Below are 19,262 nucleotides of genomic sequence, written 5' to 3'. Positions count from 1 at the left end.
AATGTTTTTATATATGTTGAACCTCTAAAACTCCCCATAAAATGTGTTTTTGCTTTTATTGCAGTATATCCTTTCCTGTACCAAAGAAATGGTGATGGAGAAGCCAAGTCCCCTGCTTGTAGGGCGGGAGTTTGTCAGACAATACTACACCCTTCTAAATAAAGCGCCAGACTTTTTGCACAGGTAAGAGTATTTTATTACATTTCTGAACTACTTATCCTGATGAAACAATGTTTTGTGATGGCAGCATCTTAGTGTGGTAGATACTGTAAGGGAAACCTCTTGGTAAGTTTTCGCTGCTGTATGTGAGAATAGCAGATATTGGAGGGAAAGAAGCTGAGCTGAACAATATATAGGTTTATATGATTTGGGGCAGCACCACCCACTGTCTCCTAAGTATTGAATGAGTGGCGATTTCAATGAAGAAGTTCTACTTAATCTAATCTATATACCAATCTGCTCAGCTATTCTTGCTCTAAAACAGAGTTGTTATGTTTAATGTGTCAAGTTCCTGTAAGATATGTTTGTATTACATTTTTTTCCATAATAAGTCTTTTTTATTTGTGTGGCTTTCACTTATTTTCTATCAGGTTTTATGGAAGGAACTCTTCTTATGTGCATGGAGGATTGGATGCAAGTGGAAAACCTCAAGACGCAGTGTATGGCCAGGCGGTTAGTCTAAAATAAATGCACTTTGCTATATCAGCTTAATATTACCTTTTTAATTGTTTATCATCTACCAGATTGACCTTTAACCCCTTACCTCCTCAGGATGTATGCATACATCCTGGAAAGGGGGGGGAAGCAGCTACAGAGCGGAATTGTGAAGTCATCCCGTTCCTTACCACTTCATAAAGCAGAAAAAAATTCATGAAATGTGATCAAAAAGTCCATCAAAACTACTGATCACAGCACGAAAATAGAGCCCTCATACATTCCCGTATACAGAAAAATTCACTAGCAAAATAAAACAACCTATATAAATTGGGTATCATTGTAATTGTATGGACATACAGAGTAAAGATAAATTGTAATTTTTCCCAAAAAGTGCACTATGTAGAATCTCAACCCCCTAAAATTGCATAGTGGCATTTTTGTTTTCTTCTTTTTTTTCTTTTCTATTTTGCCCCACAAATCTTTTTTTCTCGGTCTCCTTATTGGGGAACACAGAGACCATGGGACGTACCAAAGCAGTCCCTGGGGTGGGAAAAAGAATCTCCAGAGAAAGGGAATCAGTCCAGAGACTGAATACATCCATCTGCAGAGGAATGTGGACAAGGCCCAGAGGAACTGGAATCCAGAAACCAACCAGCTGGAAGCCCCCACAAAACATAAGGGGAGAGCTAGAACCCGAAGGAGGAAACCTTGCAGAGACTGGGATCCGATAGCGAACCAAATGCGAGGAGAAATGGTCGCCCAGGAGGTCCGCTTACATTAGGCAAAAAATATACCTTCCCACTGCCACAGAGCTAATCAGTTTTAGCTTAGTGTCAGTAGGAGGCAGACACATGTCTGGTCTTTTTCTTGTTTTATAGTTAGGGATGTTTTAGTTTTTTCATTCCTTTTTATTTTCCGTTTTCAGGTGGGGGTTCAGGAGCATGGCGCTACCTGTTTCCCCTTCTGTGATGAAGGGGCACAGTACATAGAGTATGAACCGTCAACCCCTTTTTTGCCAACAGCCAGCACCAGGGTAGTACCCTGGGTCCGGGTCTCCTCTTGCCATTGCTCACCCCGCTATGGCAGCCTGGCATTATGCAGTGTGGCGTTAAGCTGGCCGAAGACTCCCATCAGGGGAGTAGGAGTGGACACAGTAGGTGAGTGTTTCCCCTCCCTGTCCCTTCCCAGAATGTCTGTGCTTACCGACTGCTTCTGCAGCTGGCTGCCTGCATGTTTTACCGCTGTGGGGGTTGGTGCACTTATCCATGCACCGCTCCCCGGTACTTACACTTGCTGACGGCCATGATGATCGGAGGGGGAAAGTAAGTATAGCTCCGCCCCCAGTCCCCTTTTACGGGAACTAGCATCGGGGATGTTCATTCCTTTTCCCCAGCTGCCCCTGCGGCTTACGGTGGGGATACTCTCCGTCCATTGAGGCAGGACACCATGTGTCCCTGCTTTTGGCAGTGCCGACTAGGCTCTGTATATGGCGGATAGGCAGGGAGTCCTGTGGCGCCGCTTCCAAGGCATGTTTCCCCAGCTCCTCTGAGCGGGACACGCTCCTGGTATTACCCCGCCGCAAGCAGCGCTGTCGCAGCCAACCAGGGACTCTCATCCTCCCGCCGCCTGTAGCTAACTTCTTCAGCCAGCGGCATTTTTCGCTGTGCGGGGAGTTGCCACTTTGCTCCGCCCTCCTCCCCCTGACCTGTGCAGCTAGGCACCATTATTGCGCCTTAGCGTTCCCTGTCTTATCCCTGCCCTGTTTTATCCCTGTGCCGCAGCCACTGGGCTTTTATCTGACCACGGCTGCGGCACCGTTAACCCAATACCCCCCACCCCCTCGTTCAGGCGTGCTCCAGGCTTTAACTTCCCCCTCTTCCATGGTGTGCATGGGGGGGGGGGGGGGGGGAGACGGGACGTTGACAGCACACGCTGATCGGGCTGCGCTGCTTCTCCCCCCCCCGGTTTCTGTATAACTTTTTTTAATAAAAGGAAAAAAAAAGACTGGAATGTTACTGTGCAGATTGCATGGCGCCTGCACTAGGATGACATGCAAATTTGTGAAGTGTTCCATTTTTTTTTTTTTTTTGGGACAACTGGGCCTGAAGCCTGCTTCAGTCACCCTATGCATTGCCCGATTTATAGCAGTATCTTCGGGTACAGGGCTCCATTTCCCCTCAACTCTCAGCTTTGAGCCTGGATGTTTTGCCGTAGGGGTTTGTACCAATTTGATTTCATAGCCCGCGGGCCTAGAGTCCGCACTATGTACTTTCTAGCTCGTTTCCTGAGCAACTGCTTCGGGCTTTGGTCCGTTTTCCACAGCCACCTGTTCATTGGCTTCTTGGTTGAATCAGGTTTTTACAGAGGTAAAGACTTAGAAATGATCATATGCGTGGCTCGCCACACTGCCCTTACCGTCCCTTGCTTTAGGCAAAGTAACTGGGCGGCAGCCTGCCTGTTTTGTTCTCCATAAGTCACCCATACCAATTTACAGCTGAGTCTCAATCACCCTGCTACCTATGCAAGGTGGCTGGAAGGGGTGCCCGGCTTGTGCAATGGAGTCTTTGCACCTAACCTGGGGATAATGTCAAATAGACCCTCTATAATGCCCATGGGAGCATGTCGTCTGCAGCAGGCAGCTGCAGTTTCAGTACTCCACTGCGATAGGGAGTTGATCGATGTGCAATGGACCCTCTACGTCTCCTACGGGGTGCATGATGCCTGCCGCATCCGCGGCTGCAGTCCTGGTACCTCACTAAGTGTGGGCAGAATGATGTAGCATAGACACATTACTACGCCCATGGAGGGCATGGTGTCTCCTGCAGCTGCAGTTCCTGTACTCCACTGTGAGAGTTGACCGATGTACAATGGACCCTCTACATCTCCTGCGGGGAGCGTGTGGCCTGCCGCATCCGCTGCTGCAGTTCCAGTACCCCTCTATACGTGTCGATAGACCGATGTCGCATGGATCCATTACTGTGCCTCAGAGAGCGTGAGGTCTCCCACATCTGCAGTTCTGGTACTCCACCTGTGGGTGTTGCTGAAAGGGGGACTCTGTGTGTTCAACGGACTACCTACTCCACCCAGGGGAGTGCGCTGTCTGCAGCGTTGTGGCTGAGATTCCAGTCCCTAGCTACCGGTGTGAGTTGTCTATGTACCTTCTACAGCGGCAGCAGCCATTTTTCAGCCGCCATGGATGGTGTACATTTTTGCAGAGTTATCTGCTATTGTTCTGGCTCGAGGCCCGTGCCATGATTGCCTCTTACGCGGTTGTGATTATGGTCTCTTCTACTAACACGGGGGGGGTGGGAGGTCCAGTAAAGTGGCCCTGTGTATACAATGGGCACGTGCCCCCTCCATATGTGGAGTATCTGTGGCCTTCTTCCATGGGCAGTAATTAGCATGTTATCTGCTTTAGCTCTCACAGCCAGCTCACTGGTTTCCCTCCCTTTCGGAACGGGCAGGTTTGCGGAGTGCCTGCACTATACTAGACATTTACTTTTCATCTTTCACTTTCTCCCTTCAATGCAGCGTGTATTCGTGGTCTTGTGACCTGCTACTATTGCTGGTAGGATGTCTACGTTCACTCATGCGGTCCTTGTCCCCGGCATAGGGGCGCGTGTTGTAGGTTGCCTCCATTTCTCCTGTGGTCATTGCATTTCTCCTCTCTAGGGTAAGTATTGTTAGCCTTATCTGACCCCTGCTATGGCTGGTCCAGCCATCTCGTTCTTCCTTTCCGTTGCCGGACGAGGGGTAGCTTGGTGGGCTGTCGGCTATCGGGATTTCAGCCCTTCCGCTTCTCCTTCCTAGAGGGAGTTATGCAGGTCCTGTGCGGTTCCTGCCTTTGCTTTTGCAGCCGTCGTCCTTCGGCCTCCTATTATCAGATGGTTTGTTGCTTTGGTTTCTATTCTTCTCCCTGCCATCGTCCTTCCCCTTCGGTGGAGTGCTGCAGAATTGGTGTAGTTACAGCTCTTGCTGTCCTAGCCTTTTTAGTTGCCTTCCCCTAGGGGCTCGTTGGCACTGCTAGGGCAGTTCCTTCCTCACAACCGCCGCTCATGGCTGTCCTGGTGCGGTTCTGTCTGCAAATGGAAAGGAAGACATGACACTGATCCAGAGAGGGTGCTCTCGGTTTGACCTCGGCTCTTCTCTCCCACAGTCTTCGCTTAGGGTGTCTTGTGTACTTCCTCCTGTGGCTCTTCTGTTTCGGCTGCCTCTAGATCCTCGAGGTTCCGCGACAGTTCCGGTTTAGGCTTGTTGCCTGTCTGTTGTTCTGTGCTTGGACGACTGTCTTGGTGGTCGACCTCCCGCATCCAGACTGTGCCTTCTGTTCCATCGCATTCTAACTTCAGCTGGACTGGCACCTCAGCTGTGTACCCTTTTGTCTCCCTCTTTATCACTTGGTTTTTCTGGGATGTTTCCTCCTAGAGTCTTCCGTTCAGTTCTGACCATTGGGATACAGTGCTGGTTCGGACTTGTCTGTCCTCTTGTCTCTTGTGTCGGCAATTGCTGGGCGGCACAGTGATTCCAATGGTAGCGTGGCCTGTTCCTCTGTCCGCTTTTCTCTTCTAGGGTATAGGGCTCTTTTCCTTTTTGTGGTTCTCGTTTGGGACCCTCTCCCTCATGATTTGACCTGCCTTCCGGGTGACTGTTCCTTGTCTCATTCTCCTGTGATGTGTTTATTTTTATTTTATTTTTTGTTTTTTTGTCTGTGGCATCTGCTGGCTTCCTGTCCTGGTTTTCTCAGTCCTGCAGGGGGTGGTCCCACCTCTCCGACTCCGGTCTTTGCATGGGCACATGTTGCCTGAGGTGTTTCGCTCCGACTTGGGTTTGCTCAATATCAGCTGGTGTGGGACTCCAAGATCCCTCAACTTATTTCCAGATCTGAGAAACTCTGGTGCTGATGGTGGCTGCTCCAGTGTTGCCCGACAGATCTTGCCTTCTCACCGGTTGGTTTGTGTCCCTTTGCCTCTCTTGAAGCCATGCGGACTTCGTGACCAAGGGCCTTTAGGTCATCCAGGTTACCCCTGTCTGACCAGGTGCACTTTCCCCACCTTTTGGCGTACTTTGAGTTTTTTCTTTTCAGCCCGGTTTCTCATGGGGTGGTTTTGGGACTGTGGCTTCGATACCTGGGCCTCACGGTTGGTTGGTCGGCAAAGTGGTCCATGCCCTAGCTGCCTTCTTCCTAGCCGGCTCACCCTCTTGCCCGAGTCTAGACATGCGTCTTGTTATATTTCTATTCATCTGTTCCAGCGGCTTCTGGTTTCCGCCTTATTGCTGAGCATGCTCCTGCTGTTGAGCTGGCCTCCTTGCATGGCTTTCCCTTCAAGCCTTTCCAGCTTGTTTCTCTTATGGCAGTTGGCGTTTCCTCGCCATGTTCGCTTGGCTTGGATGTATCTCTGAATGGGGTTCTCTTGTTGCTCTCTTCCGTCCTTTGGTCGTGCTTTGTTGGTTCTGCGTCTTGTCTTTTTGCTGGAAGTCTTCCACTCTCTTGCCAGGACTTGTTTGGCACAGCGGACCTCCTGGGCAACCATTTCTCCTCACATTTGGTCCACTATCGGATCCCAGTCTCCGCAAGGTTTCCTCCTTCGGGTCCTAGCTCTCCCCTTATGTTTTTTGGGGGCTTCCAGCTGGTTGGTTTCTGGATTCCAGTTCCTCTGGGCCTTGTCCACATTCCTCTGCAGATGGATGTATTCAGTCTCTGGACTGATTCCCTTTCTCTGGTGATTGTTTTTCCCACAGCAGGGACTGCTTTTGGTACGTCCCATGGTCTCTGTGTTCCCCAATAAGGCGACTGAGAAAAGGATTTTTTTTTTTTTTTTTCTTTGTACTCACCGTAAAATCTTTCTCGTAGCTTTCATTGGGGAACATAGCACCCACCCTGATCAGGTTGTTTGTTGCCTGTTACTTTCTGATGTCCTTCGGATGCATCTCCTTTTGTTGTTGTTTGGCTTCTCCTACTGCTTTGTGACATCTGATTAGCTCTGTGGCAGTGAGTGGGTATATTCTGCTGGGAGGAGCTGCCTAGTGTCAGCAGCATAATACCCATGGTTTCTGTGTTTCCCAATGAAGGCTACGAGAGTTTTTTTGGTGAGTACAGAATTTATTTTTTTTTTTTTATTCTTTTTCATTTTGGCTTCACCATACATTTTGTGGTAAAATGAGTGCTGTAATTACAACAGTCCTGCAAACAACAAGCCACATAGATGTAAAACTGATGAAAAATTGGAAGAGTTATGGATTTTAAAAGGCGAGGAGGAAAAAATTAAAACACACAAACGATCGCTGCATCATTAAGGTGTTAAAGGAAATCTATGGCCAGACACAAATTCACTGTGTAAATTAACTTCTAAACATAGGTTGTAAAAAAAAAAAAAAATTATATATATAATAAAATATATATTTTAATGTGTGTGTGTGTGTGTGTGTGTATATATATGTATATATATATATATATATATATATGTATGTAACTTTCAGATTTCGCAATGGTAATGTGTGTCTACGCATTGGATAGTCAGGGTCCTTAATACAAGAATGAATGTTTATTATGCAGATCTTTGGCTGCTATGTTTATTGTGCTGTAATTACAGGAGATTCACAAGAAGGTGATGTCCCTTCAGTTCAGTGAATGTCGCACAAAGATCCGTCATGTTGATGCACATGCTACCTTGAGTGATGGAGTTGTTGTCCAAGTTATGGGGGAACTTTCCAACAATGGACAGCCAATGCGAAAATTCATGCAGACCTTTGTCCTTGCTCCAGAAGTAAGTATCTGTCCATATAGCACCTTGCAAAGCCCCAAAGCATTAGTAACCCTTTCTCCCTCTACATGCCATAAAGGTACTGTGTAAATAATCTCCAGCTCCCCCAAATAACTGTTCAGTCCGGTGCACTTTCTTTAGTACCATGTCATGACATGGCAGAGAGGGATAGAGAAGGGGAAAAAGTGCAGGCGCATGTACTAGCACCATACACTGAAATGGAGGGAATGAGAAATGGCTGTGCACCACAAGAGGGACTCCGCTGAAGCACTAAAATCCCCTGGTCACCCCCAAATCTAATAAAACCATGCTGGTTTAAAAAAAAACTTTTTCTCGGTTGCTCTTTATTGGGGTACACCTTACTGATGGGTATATGCTGTCACCACTAGGAGGTGCTGACACTAAGTAAAAAGTCAGCTTCTCCCTGGCAGGATATACCTGCCCACTGGAAGTGAGGTAATCAGTTTAGCTTAGTGTCAGTAGGAGGCAAGACACAGGTCTGGAGTTCTCCAGACCTGATCTTCTTTTATTATTTTCTAGTAAGGGCTGTTTAGTTATGTTTTTTTCCTCCCTTTTGTTTCTTATTTTCAGGTGGGGGTTCAGGAGCATGGCACTACCTGTTCCCCCATATGCGACAAAGGGGCACGAAACAGGAGTATGGGCCGTTTACCCCTTATCGCCAACAGCCAGCACCAGGGTCCCTACTCACCCCGCTATCTTAGCCTGGTATGATGCATGTGACACCTAGCTGGTTGAAGTAATCGGTAGTTGAGTATTGGGGGGGTTTCGTAAGTATCCCACCTTCTCCGTTTCTACTTGGGAGCTGATCTTTATTCTTTCTAGGGGGCTATGCCTTCCTCTCCTGGGAGACATACAGGGTTAATATTTTTCACTGGTGCCGGGCATCCAAGAGGCCACGTTTTGCGCTGCACCCGCTACCGTTTTAACGCTTACTGTGGCTTATGTGCTGCGCCAGTCCTATCTCAGGTGGCTCACTGGTCTCTCCTCCTCCCGCGGCCACACAAGTCCCCGTTGGTGGCTCGTCTGCCCGGTGATTCCTCTGGCTCCAGGTGCAGTCCCTGTCACGGTCTGTGGCAGTACGGACATCTCCTTCAGTTCCTTCCAGGGTGGCCGTAGCACCAGGGGCACATTAAATTAGGACGTGGCTTCGTCCTGCACATTCGGTCGTAGCTTCGCCCACTACTTCCAGCCACGTGCGCTGCTCTCAAATCTCTCTCCCTCTGTCGGTAGGCAGCGCGGTGCTGGCATTTTAACGTAGGCCGCGGCTTCTGCCAGCACATACGGGCACGAACTCCGCCCACTCCCCTTCGACCGTCACGTTCTTAGGGTCCTTCCCCACCAGCCTGTTGAATTCTAGCACGTGCACCACACAGATAGGGAGATCAGTGACCGCTGGTGCGACAATGTCATGGGCACGGGTCCCATATCTTCCCCCCCCCCCCCCCCCCCCTCCATTGTTTTTCCTAGGTTGGCCGGCCACCATTATGGTAGAGGGGCTTTGCTTTTTTTTTTTTTTTTTTTTATAAAGTCACTCACTTGACAATTTGGCGCCTTCTTGTGGCCAATATTTGTATATTGCCCTTGATTTCAATTATTTTTTTCTGAACTTTGCCTTGTGACAACCATTACAGCCATGGTCTGTCATCTGTTTTTATCAGTTTAATATCTGCGGGGTCCCTTCTCTAGGGGCTGGATTGGGGGCCGCTTTTTGCCTCAGTCATCCTGTTTGGTGACCTCTGGCATACCTATTTTCTGCAGGGTTCTCACTCTGTCAGAGCATATGCGTACCGCCGTGGCGGGTTGCTGCCAGGGATTTTAGGATCCTTTTGGAACCTACCATGGTTATTTTCAGTGACTGTTCTCCCGTACCACTGAGTGCCATACCATATTCATCGTGCCCTCTGCAGAATTCCTGTCCCTCCTTACCGAGGCAAGCAACTGGTCGGGTGCCTTTTTATTCCTGGCCGACGCTAAGGACTCCTTAGAGTTTCCTCCTGTAAGGTCCGGTGGCCACCCATCAAGGGGGTGTTCTTTGGTGTGACATACTATATGATTCTCTCCTCCACAGTCTGCTACATCCACGGCTTGTACTCCAGATCCTCACGTCCAGTGCAAGGTCTCCATGGCAGGGTACCTGTGTGAGCACGGATTGAACCTGATATCGATAGGCTGCACAATAGTTTAGCCTGTCTCGTATCTCACAGCTGCCACGTCCCTTGTATACTATGGACCCATACCAGTAAGCCAGACAGGGATCTGCATGGTTTCCTCCTCAGCCACCTGTTGCACGCACAGCCGATGTATCTGTGGCTGAAGTTCCGGTACCCCACTTCTGTGCGAGTTATCCGAAGGAGTGTCTCCTTGTATGTTATGGACCCATACCTGTAAGCCAGACAGTGGTCTGCATGGTTTCTTCTGCCGACGGTCGCTCATCACACTGCTGTAGAATTTGAAGTTCTGGTTCCCACTGCTGTTGGAGGTGTACGAAGAGTGCCCCAACATGTCCTATAGACCCTATGTGGGGTGAAGGGGATAAAATCCACAGCTCCTCAGCCTCCCCCGATCTTCCTGGGTGCTGGGATACTATCCATGGCTCCTAGGCCTCCCCTCCTTCCCACATGCAACAGAGGGGCACAGTGTTCACATCTGGCTGTCGTCCCCTCTTTGCCAGCGCCTGGAGGTTGTCTGCACGGTTTCCTCTGCTGTCGGTCTCCCGTCTCAGGGTTGCCGCGGGCATGGACAGGTTTCCCATACCTCACTTCTGGTGTGAGGGATCTGGATGAGGGTCCCTGCAGGTACACTGGTCTGATGCCAGTCGGACGGACTTTCGTCTGCTGACTCTCTTACACCGCCAGGTCGGCCGCACTCCAGTACCCCACTTTCTGTGGGTGGGTTCAATGGAGTGACCCTGTGCATACAGGAATCTTTTACCAGTCAGCCAGGCGGTTGTCTGGGTCAATTACTATACACTACTCATACAGTGGTCGGAAGTTCAGGTAACCCACTGCCAAAGTTCCGAGTGAGTCACCCCATGTTGCTCCGTGGGCTCAATACTATGCACCACATACTGGTTCACAGGGTTCCCTACTTAACCAGGTCCCTCTCTACATGCCTCCCGCTCTCCCGGCTGACGGCTGGTATCCAGCTTTCAATATGTAGTTCTGATTGCGGGATCTAGTGTGGCCATTGTCCCTATGCCAGATAGCCGGACTGTGTCTGCATGGTTTCTTATCCCACCAGGTCACCCCCCCCCCTCTTTCCGGTCGCTCACGCGGCTGCAATCTGGGGACTTTTTCCATGTGAAGTTCCAAGACTGGTGTTTGTGGGTTTATTGGAACTTTTATATCTGTAAGTCAGACACTGTCTGCATATTTTTTTTTCTGGCCCACATACATCCTTCCTCTCTTGCATCTGTGACAGCAGTCCTGGTGTGTGGCACCATTAGGAGATAGAGGTGTGGGCGTTTCCTGCAGGTTCCCTGGATTTTTTTCCCAGCAACAGCTGCATTCTGTTCCCCTTTCTGGCGGCGTAACGTTGGTCTGCTAGGGGCATGGTTGTACCACACAGTTGGGTGCCGCGCCAGTCTTCCACACTGCTGGTCTTTTGGTTATCTGTGTTTTCTTTCGCATCTACAGTCTTCATACCCCACTACTGTTGTGGGGTCAACATGTCTGTGTCCCTACGTAGGCTAGGGGCACTCTGCACGTGTAGAGTCCACCTTCATTTCTGTTCGGTGGGGTGTGCCTTGAGCCTTCTTGTGATCTTTTTCCACAGGTCTGCGATGATTGAGCACCTCTGTTTTGGCATGGGGCCTGATGGGTCGACCCCCCCCCCCCCCCCCCCCCCAATGCCTCCAGGTATCTTCCTGGGTTCCTGTGCAGAGTGGCTTAGGCATCTGTCTTAGACGTCGACCAGGATGGCTCTGTTGTGCCCACCTGGTCCAGGGTTTCGCTCTGATGGTGTGTTCCTTTCAGCGTCGTTGGTGCTGTTTTTGTGCTTCTTTCTTGCATTCGTAGTCTCGTCTTTCTTCTTGCCCAATGCCCTTTTCCAGGGTTTCGATCCCTCTGGGGCCACTAATTGGCTCCCTCCATGCCTCGATATGTTGTAGCAGGGTTCCTGAAGGTCTTGTCCACCCAGTACTTTGTCTGTTGCAGTTGAGCGGCATTTCCCTGCTCCTACAGTGCCTGGCGCACTTTGACGATCCCCTTTCTACATGGGGTACGGGTATCAGGGAGCCTGGGCATGGTCAGTGCCTGAGTCTTATCTCGCCCACTCCTTGTTTTCGCCCCCCCTGGGGGCCTAATTCTCTGAGCACTTTCTACTCTACTGCTGCTCACGCAGCCTTGGCACTCTCCTCTGTTGGAGGAGTTTATGCATTCTTATAGGGCTCGGCGACAGCCGGCCTTGCTGCCACCTGTTGTTGGGTCCTGCCATTGCTCTCCTCCTCCCTCGGCACATTTATCCCTGGAAGGCTGTGTTCATCCTTCTCTTGACAGTGTCAGTTGCGCTACAATAACACTTCAGTCTTCTGGAGTAACCTTCATGTGTTCAGTACCTGGGAGTTCCAGCTGGGTTCCTTTTTTGCTCGCCTTCTGCTGGGGCGTACGCTGCCCTGGTGTGTTTTCCGCCCTGTTTTCTTGTGCCCTTTTTCCATTTTTTTTGGTTTCCCATGTAGCCCTATTTCTAGTTCCTATCTCCTAGGATGCTTCTGGGACATCTGGCTTCATGGTTGACCTTTTCTTGTCTCTCTATTTGGACCATAGGTTTAGAGTATCCACAATGGACTGTCCCTTCCCTTCCCTTTGCGTCTTAGTCCATCTCCATGGACAGGGGATCTTCAAGGAGCTCCGTTTCTGGGCCTTGGTTGTCTCTGGCCCAGAGTCTCGTCCGCAGACCCTATGGTCGAGTGGGTTTGGTCTCTGGACTGTTTCCCTTTCTCTGGTGATTGTTCTTCACACCCTTGAGGACTGCTTTGGTACGTCAGTCACATCCGTAAACCAAGCGACCAAGAAAAGGAGTTTTTTTTTTTTTTTTTTTTTTATGTACTCACTGTAAAATCTTTCTCGTAGCCTTCATTGTGGGACACCGCACCCACCCATTTCCGGTTCTTGTGTTTTTTTTTTTTTTATTTTGATTTTTTTTTTGTCTGGGATTCTTTTCGGGGTTCTTCGAACATATTTCTTTGTTGGCTTCTCCTACTGATTTGTGACAACACTGATTACCCCACTTCCAGTGGGCGGGTATATCCTGCCAGGGAGGAGCCGACTTTTTTTCCTTATTGTCTGCGCCTCCTAGTGGCAAGAGCATATACCCATCAGTAAGGTGTCCCCCAATGAAGGCTACATGAAAGAGATTTTACGGGGAGTACAAAAAAATATTTTTTGTTTTTGTTTATGGCAGATATTGCACAAAGCAATATCCACATATAGTTTTATAAGCTGTGACAAGCCAAAAGGCTGAGAACTTAATGGTGACTCGTTTCTAGTACTATATCTTAGCATTTTGGTTCTGTGTATATATAGCAAATAAAGGGTCATTTTGGAAGAGGGATGTTTGGCCAGTTGTTTTAAATTTACAATTGCATAAGGATGCTTCCCATGAGAATATACATAGTTTTTACCTCACATGATCTAGAGTGGTGCAGTAAATAAATTTGGAACTCTTACTGAAACCTTTTTGAAATGTTTAATTTTTTTTTTTTTTTTTTTTTAAATAAGCATGATCAGTAATGTACCATCCAAAACCAGTGACTGTATGTGCTATAGTAGTGTTGTATTTTGGTTGCAGCTTTCCATTTAAGTAGACAAACATGTCTGTAAGTTCACAAAGATCATTTTCCTTTTAGGGCTCTGTTCCAAATAAATTCTATGTTCATAATGACATCTTTCGCTATGAGGATGAAGTCTTTGGTGATTCCGAAGCAGAGATGGATGAAGGCAAGTAAATGGTCATTGATCATGTGTTGTCATAGTCTGTGGGACTGCTGAATATTGCCATACATGGTACTAAAATAGTTCTCTTAACTTTAGAATCTGAGGAGGAAGTAGAAGAAGAACAAGAAGAAAGACAGCCATCACCTGAGCCAGTTCAAGACAATACAAACAATGCATATTATGATGCCCATCCAGTGTCGTAAGTCTATCCCTTTTGGGTTGCCTAGTCAGGAAGTATTAGGTTACTAAGAGAGTAGTGGCTGCATGGAATAGCCTTCTTGCAGAAGTGGTCGCTGCAAATATAGTGAAGGAGTTTAAGCATGCATGGGATAAGCATAAGGCTATCCTTCATATAAGAGAGAGAGGTATAAGGCTATCCTTCATATAAGGTGGGGTCAGGGACTATTTAAAGTATTAAAAATATTGGGTAGACTAGATGGGCTCAATGTATCTTATCTGCTGACACCTATGCTTATAATCTAAAATATTAAATGGAACCTGTGATCAGTTTTATGCTGCCCTAACTGAAGGCAGTTTAAAGAGAAACTGATAGTTCACCTGCACTAAACCAAATATACTAGGTTTTAGTTCAGGTGAACAGCTTTAAAAAAAAAATAAAAAAGTAGTCACTCTGAACCCGAAAGATGGCAACACCTGCTCTGCTCAGAGCAGAGCACTCACGTTCTAGTGACGTAAAAGTGAAGACATATGAATATTCTTCACAGGGGCAGGCTGAGTAGTGAATATGAAGGAAGCTCGGCGAGCTGGCTCCCCACCTCCATTGCACATTAGGCATGGATTAAAAACTGCCATTAATTTGAAACTACTTAACCAATGAACGTAAGTGACGACTTAGAGCACTTTGTGCAGTGGTCACTGTTTTATCATGTGTCGCTTTCATGTCACACAAGCCAGATTTAGAAGTTCTCACAGTGCAGGTCAATCCTGCCCTATAGAACTATCAAAATGGCTCTATGCGACAAATATATTATATGGTCACAAAGTATGAAAATTGATTTTTGTAGATGACAAAAATCTATTAAAAATTCTGAGGTTTTCTTTACTAAATGTAGGCTTGAAGTTACGGGCACTAGGTGTCCTCCTTCTGAACCTTACGTCTCCCGGTAATGCAGTACTGTCAGCCTGGCGGAGACAAAAGTCAGGAAACTAAGGAGACATCGGAGCTCTGCACAGTGCTCACTCTCTGCCTGTCAATCAAGAAGGAGAGAGCAAGCGCTGTGCACAGCAGGACTACTCCAATCTCCCTCCTGTGTTGCTCATGTAGAGCAAAATAAGAGGGGATTTAGAGGAAGCCGGCCATGATTGGATCACTGTTCTATGCGTGCTCCCATAAACAAGCACAGCACAGAACATTGATGCCGGAAGTTCTCCCCGGATTGGCTTTAGATGACGTCACACCTGCTGGGGAACTCCCCATCCAGCGGTCCGCAGCTCACAGTGAGTGAGCAGAATACAATCCTATTTACACAGTAAGTATTAAAATGCACCAAAAATAAATAAAGGCAGGGGGAGAGATGTTAAGGGGGCAAATGACAGGAGTAACATTTATTTAGTCCAGATGATGACACATACTCTTTAAAGTCTGTGCGACATTTGGTACAATTTAACATGTAACCAGACTAAAGTAGAGCAGTTCTGTGGCGATAAAACAGGTCTGTGCACCATTTCATAAATTTGGTGTACGTCTGCCACTTTCTCTGTGATATTTACGGACTAACAGCTGCCAGAAACATTCTCCTTTCTAACCCAGTATATTGGGTTCAGTGCAGTTGAACAGGCTGTCAGTTTCTCTTTAAAACTGGTGAATGCATCGCAATATCGGTTCACTATGAACTGCTCTGAGACGCTTGGGAGTAATCATAATTTACTCTCCTCTTTGCCCGGCCAGCCTGAGTAAGGCAGCTCTCCCGAGCCGTATATAGCGAGAAACTCTGGGCGGAAAGCAGTCTCCAGAAAATGCCCCGATGACTATTTTACCTGGGTCCTGGTGACAGTTTACTCTAGTAGTTTATAGTGTCAGAATTGCATTGCCAGCACCAGTTTTATGATGCCCTCCATTTGTGCAGAATAAAACTGTTGACCGGTTTGCTTTCACGAAGGTTGTATCGTGGATAAATCTGCATTTATTGCAATTTTTAATGCCTCCACCCCTACTGTTAAATGGAACCTTTAAACCCGCTTATGCTGTTCCCTCTGAGGTTAGCATAATATAGCAATAGACATTCTGTTTCCAGGATTCTCCTTATGCACATTAATATGAAGAAACATGTTAATCATGATTGAGGGGAGCACCCGCTAATGCATAAGCTGGGCCTGTGCTTCTGACTTCCAACTGTAAGTTCTACTAAACTGTTTTCACAAGCAACAGCATGGAAGCAGCGTAGCTATATTACACTGCCCTCCTGAACTTTCATAATTTACTATTCCTTTATTGCTGACATCTTGAAAACTCTTCCAGCAATGGAGTAGAAGAATCCTTGGAAGAGCCTATCAATGAGCCAGAGCCTGAACCAGAACCCGAAGTGAAGGAGGAAATAAAACCTGAGCAAGAAGAAAAGAACATAGAAGAACTTGAAGAAAAATCTCCAACACCACCTCCTGCTGAGCCAGTTGCTCTTCCACAAGAACCTCCTAAGGTTATCTTAATTTCTACTTTTTGTTTTGTGAATGTCCACATTCATCTGCATTGCCATGCTGTTGCTTAGCCTAGTTTTTCCTGCTATTTTCACATCTATCGTAATGTGTTAATCGTTTTAATGTTACTTGTTAGTGTATTGCTGTCTTAATTGTGTAATACTATTGCACGCAATATATTAAAGGATACATGTCACTTTAAAACAGTCATAGTTCCATACATCCTACATATCAAAATAATCCTCTCACAATGGTGGAAAAAGGTTACAGTTTCATTTTAGGATTTCAACTTTGCCTTTAATGTTGCTAAAGCTTTTTCTAGTTGATGAAAAGGAAAACAATGATTTCCCTATTTCTCTGAAAAAGAGAGAAAATACTTTAAAATCCTAAAAAATGAAAAACATTATTTACAATGTATCTGTAAATCGAAATTGTATTGATGATGAAATTCCAGAATTGCTCCAGGCAATATTTTGAGGCTTTCCTCATTTCCCCTTCCCCCAATAAATATATTGGGTTTTATGACCTGTCATAATATATTTGGTAGATAGTATTGAATTTCGTGCTAATTCCTGTGCCGAGGGCCTGTGCTTGCAGTATTCTCTTTTGTGGTGGCCTGGATTTAAACCTGCTCCTTCATGTTGGTGACAATCCTAGTGGCTAGACCCTCAGCAATCATTGTTGTATTAAGTATTGTTTTAAAGGGGTACTCCGGCCCCAAGACATCTTATCCCCTATCCTGCAATCTCTCTTGCAGCACCCCGTGTCAGCTGCACAGAGCGATGATCACTCTGTGTCTGAAGGGTCACGACTACGGGGCCGGAGTATAGTGACATGACGACTCCGCCCGCTTGTGACGTCACGTCCCCTACCATAGGCTTACATTGAACGGGCGGAGCGTGATGTCACAAGGGGGCGGAGTCTTGACATCATAATACTTCCCCCGTAGTCGTTACCCTTCAGACATGGAGCGGTAATAGCTCTGTGCAGCTGACACAGGTGGGTGCTGCATGAGAGATTGTGAGGGTCCCCCTTTGGATAGGGGATAAGATGTCTTAGGGCCAGAGTACCCCTTTAAGTGTATTTATTTAGATATAGAAAGCTTGCACTTTTGTCACTGACCCAAATAGAATTCAGTATAAAGTTTCCTAAGCTTTAGCATTCATCGTTTTCTGTAGGCTTTTTCGTGGGCATCAGTGACCAGTAAAAACCTGCCTCCCAGTGGGACTGTCCCATCATCGGGTTTTCCACCCCATGTAATAAAAGCTCCGGCCTCACAGGTATTGAACTGTGGCTGTTTGGTTATGTAGTCAGTCTGTTCTTTAAATTGTAATGTTTAATAGATATTGTCATTGGCATAGTCTAGTAGGCTAAATTTTTTTACATTTTAAACTAAAACTTTTCATGATCATAAGAAAAAATTGTGTAGAAAATAAACTGCAATTTAAGTTTAAGCACTTCTAATTCTGTTGTTGATGGGGCACTTACTAGTTAATATGAAGCACACTTATGTAGCTTTTAGTTAGGTTGCGTGTCTAACTTTCTATGTTACGATTATTTGTAGACACGTGCTGAAAGTAAACCAGAAACTCAAGTTCAGCCTCCTCGTACACGGGAACAACGTCCACGTGAGCGTCCAACATTTCAGCCAAGGGGTCCAAGATCAGGTAATTGTATAGTTGCAAAATATATATATATTTGGGAGATACAGCTCTGCAAAATATCTTGAAGGTACATCGTGTTCAGACCACAAAGGAGTGGAAAACGAATTCATATAAATTCTTAATCAACAAAATACTGATGTGTTAACTTAGAGTTCAAAAATCTATTCCTCGGTCGCTCTTCATTGGGGGACACCTTACTGTTGGGTATGTGCTCTTACCACTAGGAGGCGCTGACACTAGGAAAAAAAGTCTGCTCCTCCCTGGCAGGATATACCCACCTACTGGAAGTGAGGTAATCAGTTTAGCTAGTGTCAGTAGGAGGCAAGACACAGGTCTGGGAGCTCCCCAGACCTGGTCTTTTTTTTTTTTTCCTAGTAAGGGCTGTCTAGTTAGGTTCTTTACTCCCCTTTTGTTTCCTTTTTTCAGGTGGGGGGTTCAGGAGCATGACTCTACCTGTTCCCCCATATGCGTCTAAGGGGCACGGGGCATAAAGTATGCACCGTTAACTCCTTCCCGCCAACGGCCAGCCCCTGGGGTTGCACCTTGAGTCCGGGTCTCCCTTTCTTCCCTTCTCGTCCTGCTGTCTCAGCCTGACATGATGCAGGTGACTAAAAAGCTGGCTGAAGACATCTTGGGTGAGTATGTGGCGACTGAGGTGAGTATACAAACCTGGTCTGTATTGGGGGTTGCTTTATTTGTTTGTCACCCTGGAAGGTGACCTGAGCCACTTGAGGTATCCCCCTGGCATCCCTAATCCTTCATTTTTGCCCACTGTCATAAGCAATATGCAAACCGCTGCGGCCAGTTTTTACCAGGGATTCAGGTTCCATTGGAAACTACCGAGGGATATATTCACATCTGGCACAAGGTCTCCATGGGAATTTTTCTGTGTGGGCATGGCTTGGTCCTGACTGATACCTGCCAGACAATAGACAGTCTCGCCTATCACTCATTTCACAGCTGCTGCGTCCGCGGCTGGCACTCCAGTACCCCACTGCTGGTGCGAAGTGTCCGAAGGAATGACCCGTTGTATACTATGGACCCATACCAGCAAGCTAGACAGTGGTCTGCGTGGTTTCCTCTGCCGCCTGTCTCATCACATTGCTGATGTATCTGTGGCTGGAGTTCCGGTACCTCACTAATGTGCAAGGTGTCTGACGGAGTGACCCGTTGTCCACTATGGACCCATGCCAGTCAGTGGTCTACATGGTTTCCTCTGTCGCCTGTCACACGGCTGATGTCTCTGTGTCAGGAGTTCCGGTACCCCACTGCTGTGAGCGGTATACGTAGAACTGACCCATCGTGTACTATGGACCCTATACGGGATGACTGGGATGCACCCAGGGGGGTGTTTTTTTTTGTTTTTTTTATTATTATTTTTTTTTTTATCCATGTCTCCTAAGCCTCCCTGCCCTCCCAACTATGACACAGGGGCACAGTTATCACTTGTCTCTCCTCTTTTTGCCAGCACCTGGAGGTGTTCTTGTTAAGGCAGACTGCTGTCTGCATGGTTTCCGCCGCGATCAGTATCTGATCTCAGGGCTGCCGCGGACATGCCAGGGTTCCCGTAC

At 47.1% G+C, this 19,262-nt stretch overlaps 2 protein-coding genes and 1 non-coding gene across 11 annotated transcripts in view; 2 read left to right on the top strand and 1 right to left on the bottom strand.

Moving 5' to 3' along the window:
* Positions 1-19,262, bottom strand: part of USO1 (USO1 vesicle transport factor) — a 182,426-nt gene that overhangs the window by 116,429 nt on the left and 46,735 nt on the right. The window lies entirely within an intron of this gene.
* G3BP2 (G3BP stress granule assembly factor 2) overlaps positions 1-19,262 on the top strand; it is a 70,020-nt gene that overhangs the window by 35,968 nt on the left and 14,790 nt on the right. For 3 of the 5 annotated variants that reach the window (XM_056568298.1, XM_056568288.1, XM_056568309.1), the window contains exons 2-9: positions 65-183; positions 591-672; positions 7,248-7,421; positions 13,285-13,375; positions 13,469-13,571; positions 15,852-16,029; positions 17,206-17,307; positions 17,592-17,694. In XM_056568298.1, coding sequence (XP_056424273.1) covers positions 89-183; positions 591-672; positions 7,248-7,421; positions 13,285-13,375; positions 13,469-13,571; positions 15,852-16,029; positions 17,206-17,307; positions 17,592-17,694 — 928 coding nt within the window. In that variant the 5' untranslated portion in view covers positions 65-88. The remainder of the gene's footprint in view (positions 1-64; positions 184-590; positions 673-7,247; positions 7,422-13,284; positions 13,376-13,468; positions 13,572-15,851; positions 16,030-17,205; positions 17,308-17,591; positions 17,695-19,262) is intronic. The other 2 variants (XM_056568324.1, XM_056568315.1) reach the window with 2 other exon arrangements.
* On the top strand, positions 2,634-2,737 carry LOC130345378 (U6 spliceosomal RNA). Its single transcript, XR_008884107.1, has one exon. It is a non-coding gene; the product is annotated as a U6 spliceosomal RNA (small nuclear RNA).

This window comes from Hyla sarda, chromosome 1, assembly GCF_029499605.1.
Source record: "Hyla sarda isolate aHylSar1 chromosome 1, aHylSar1.hap1, whole genome shotgun sequence".
NCBI lineage: Eukaryota > Metazoa > Chordata > Amphibia > Anura > Hylidae > Hyla > Hyla sarda.
Note: the sequence above shows the minus strand (reverse complement) of the source record. Positions and strands in the feature narration are given on the sequence as shown.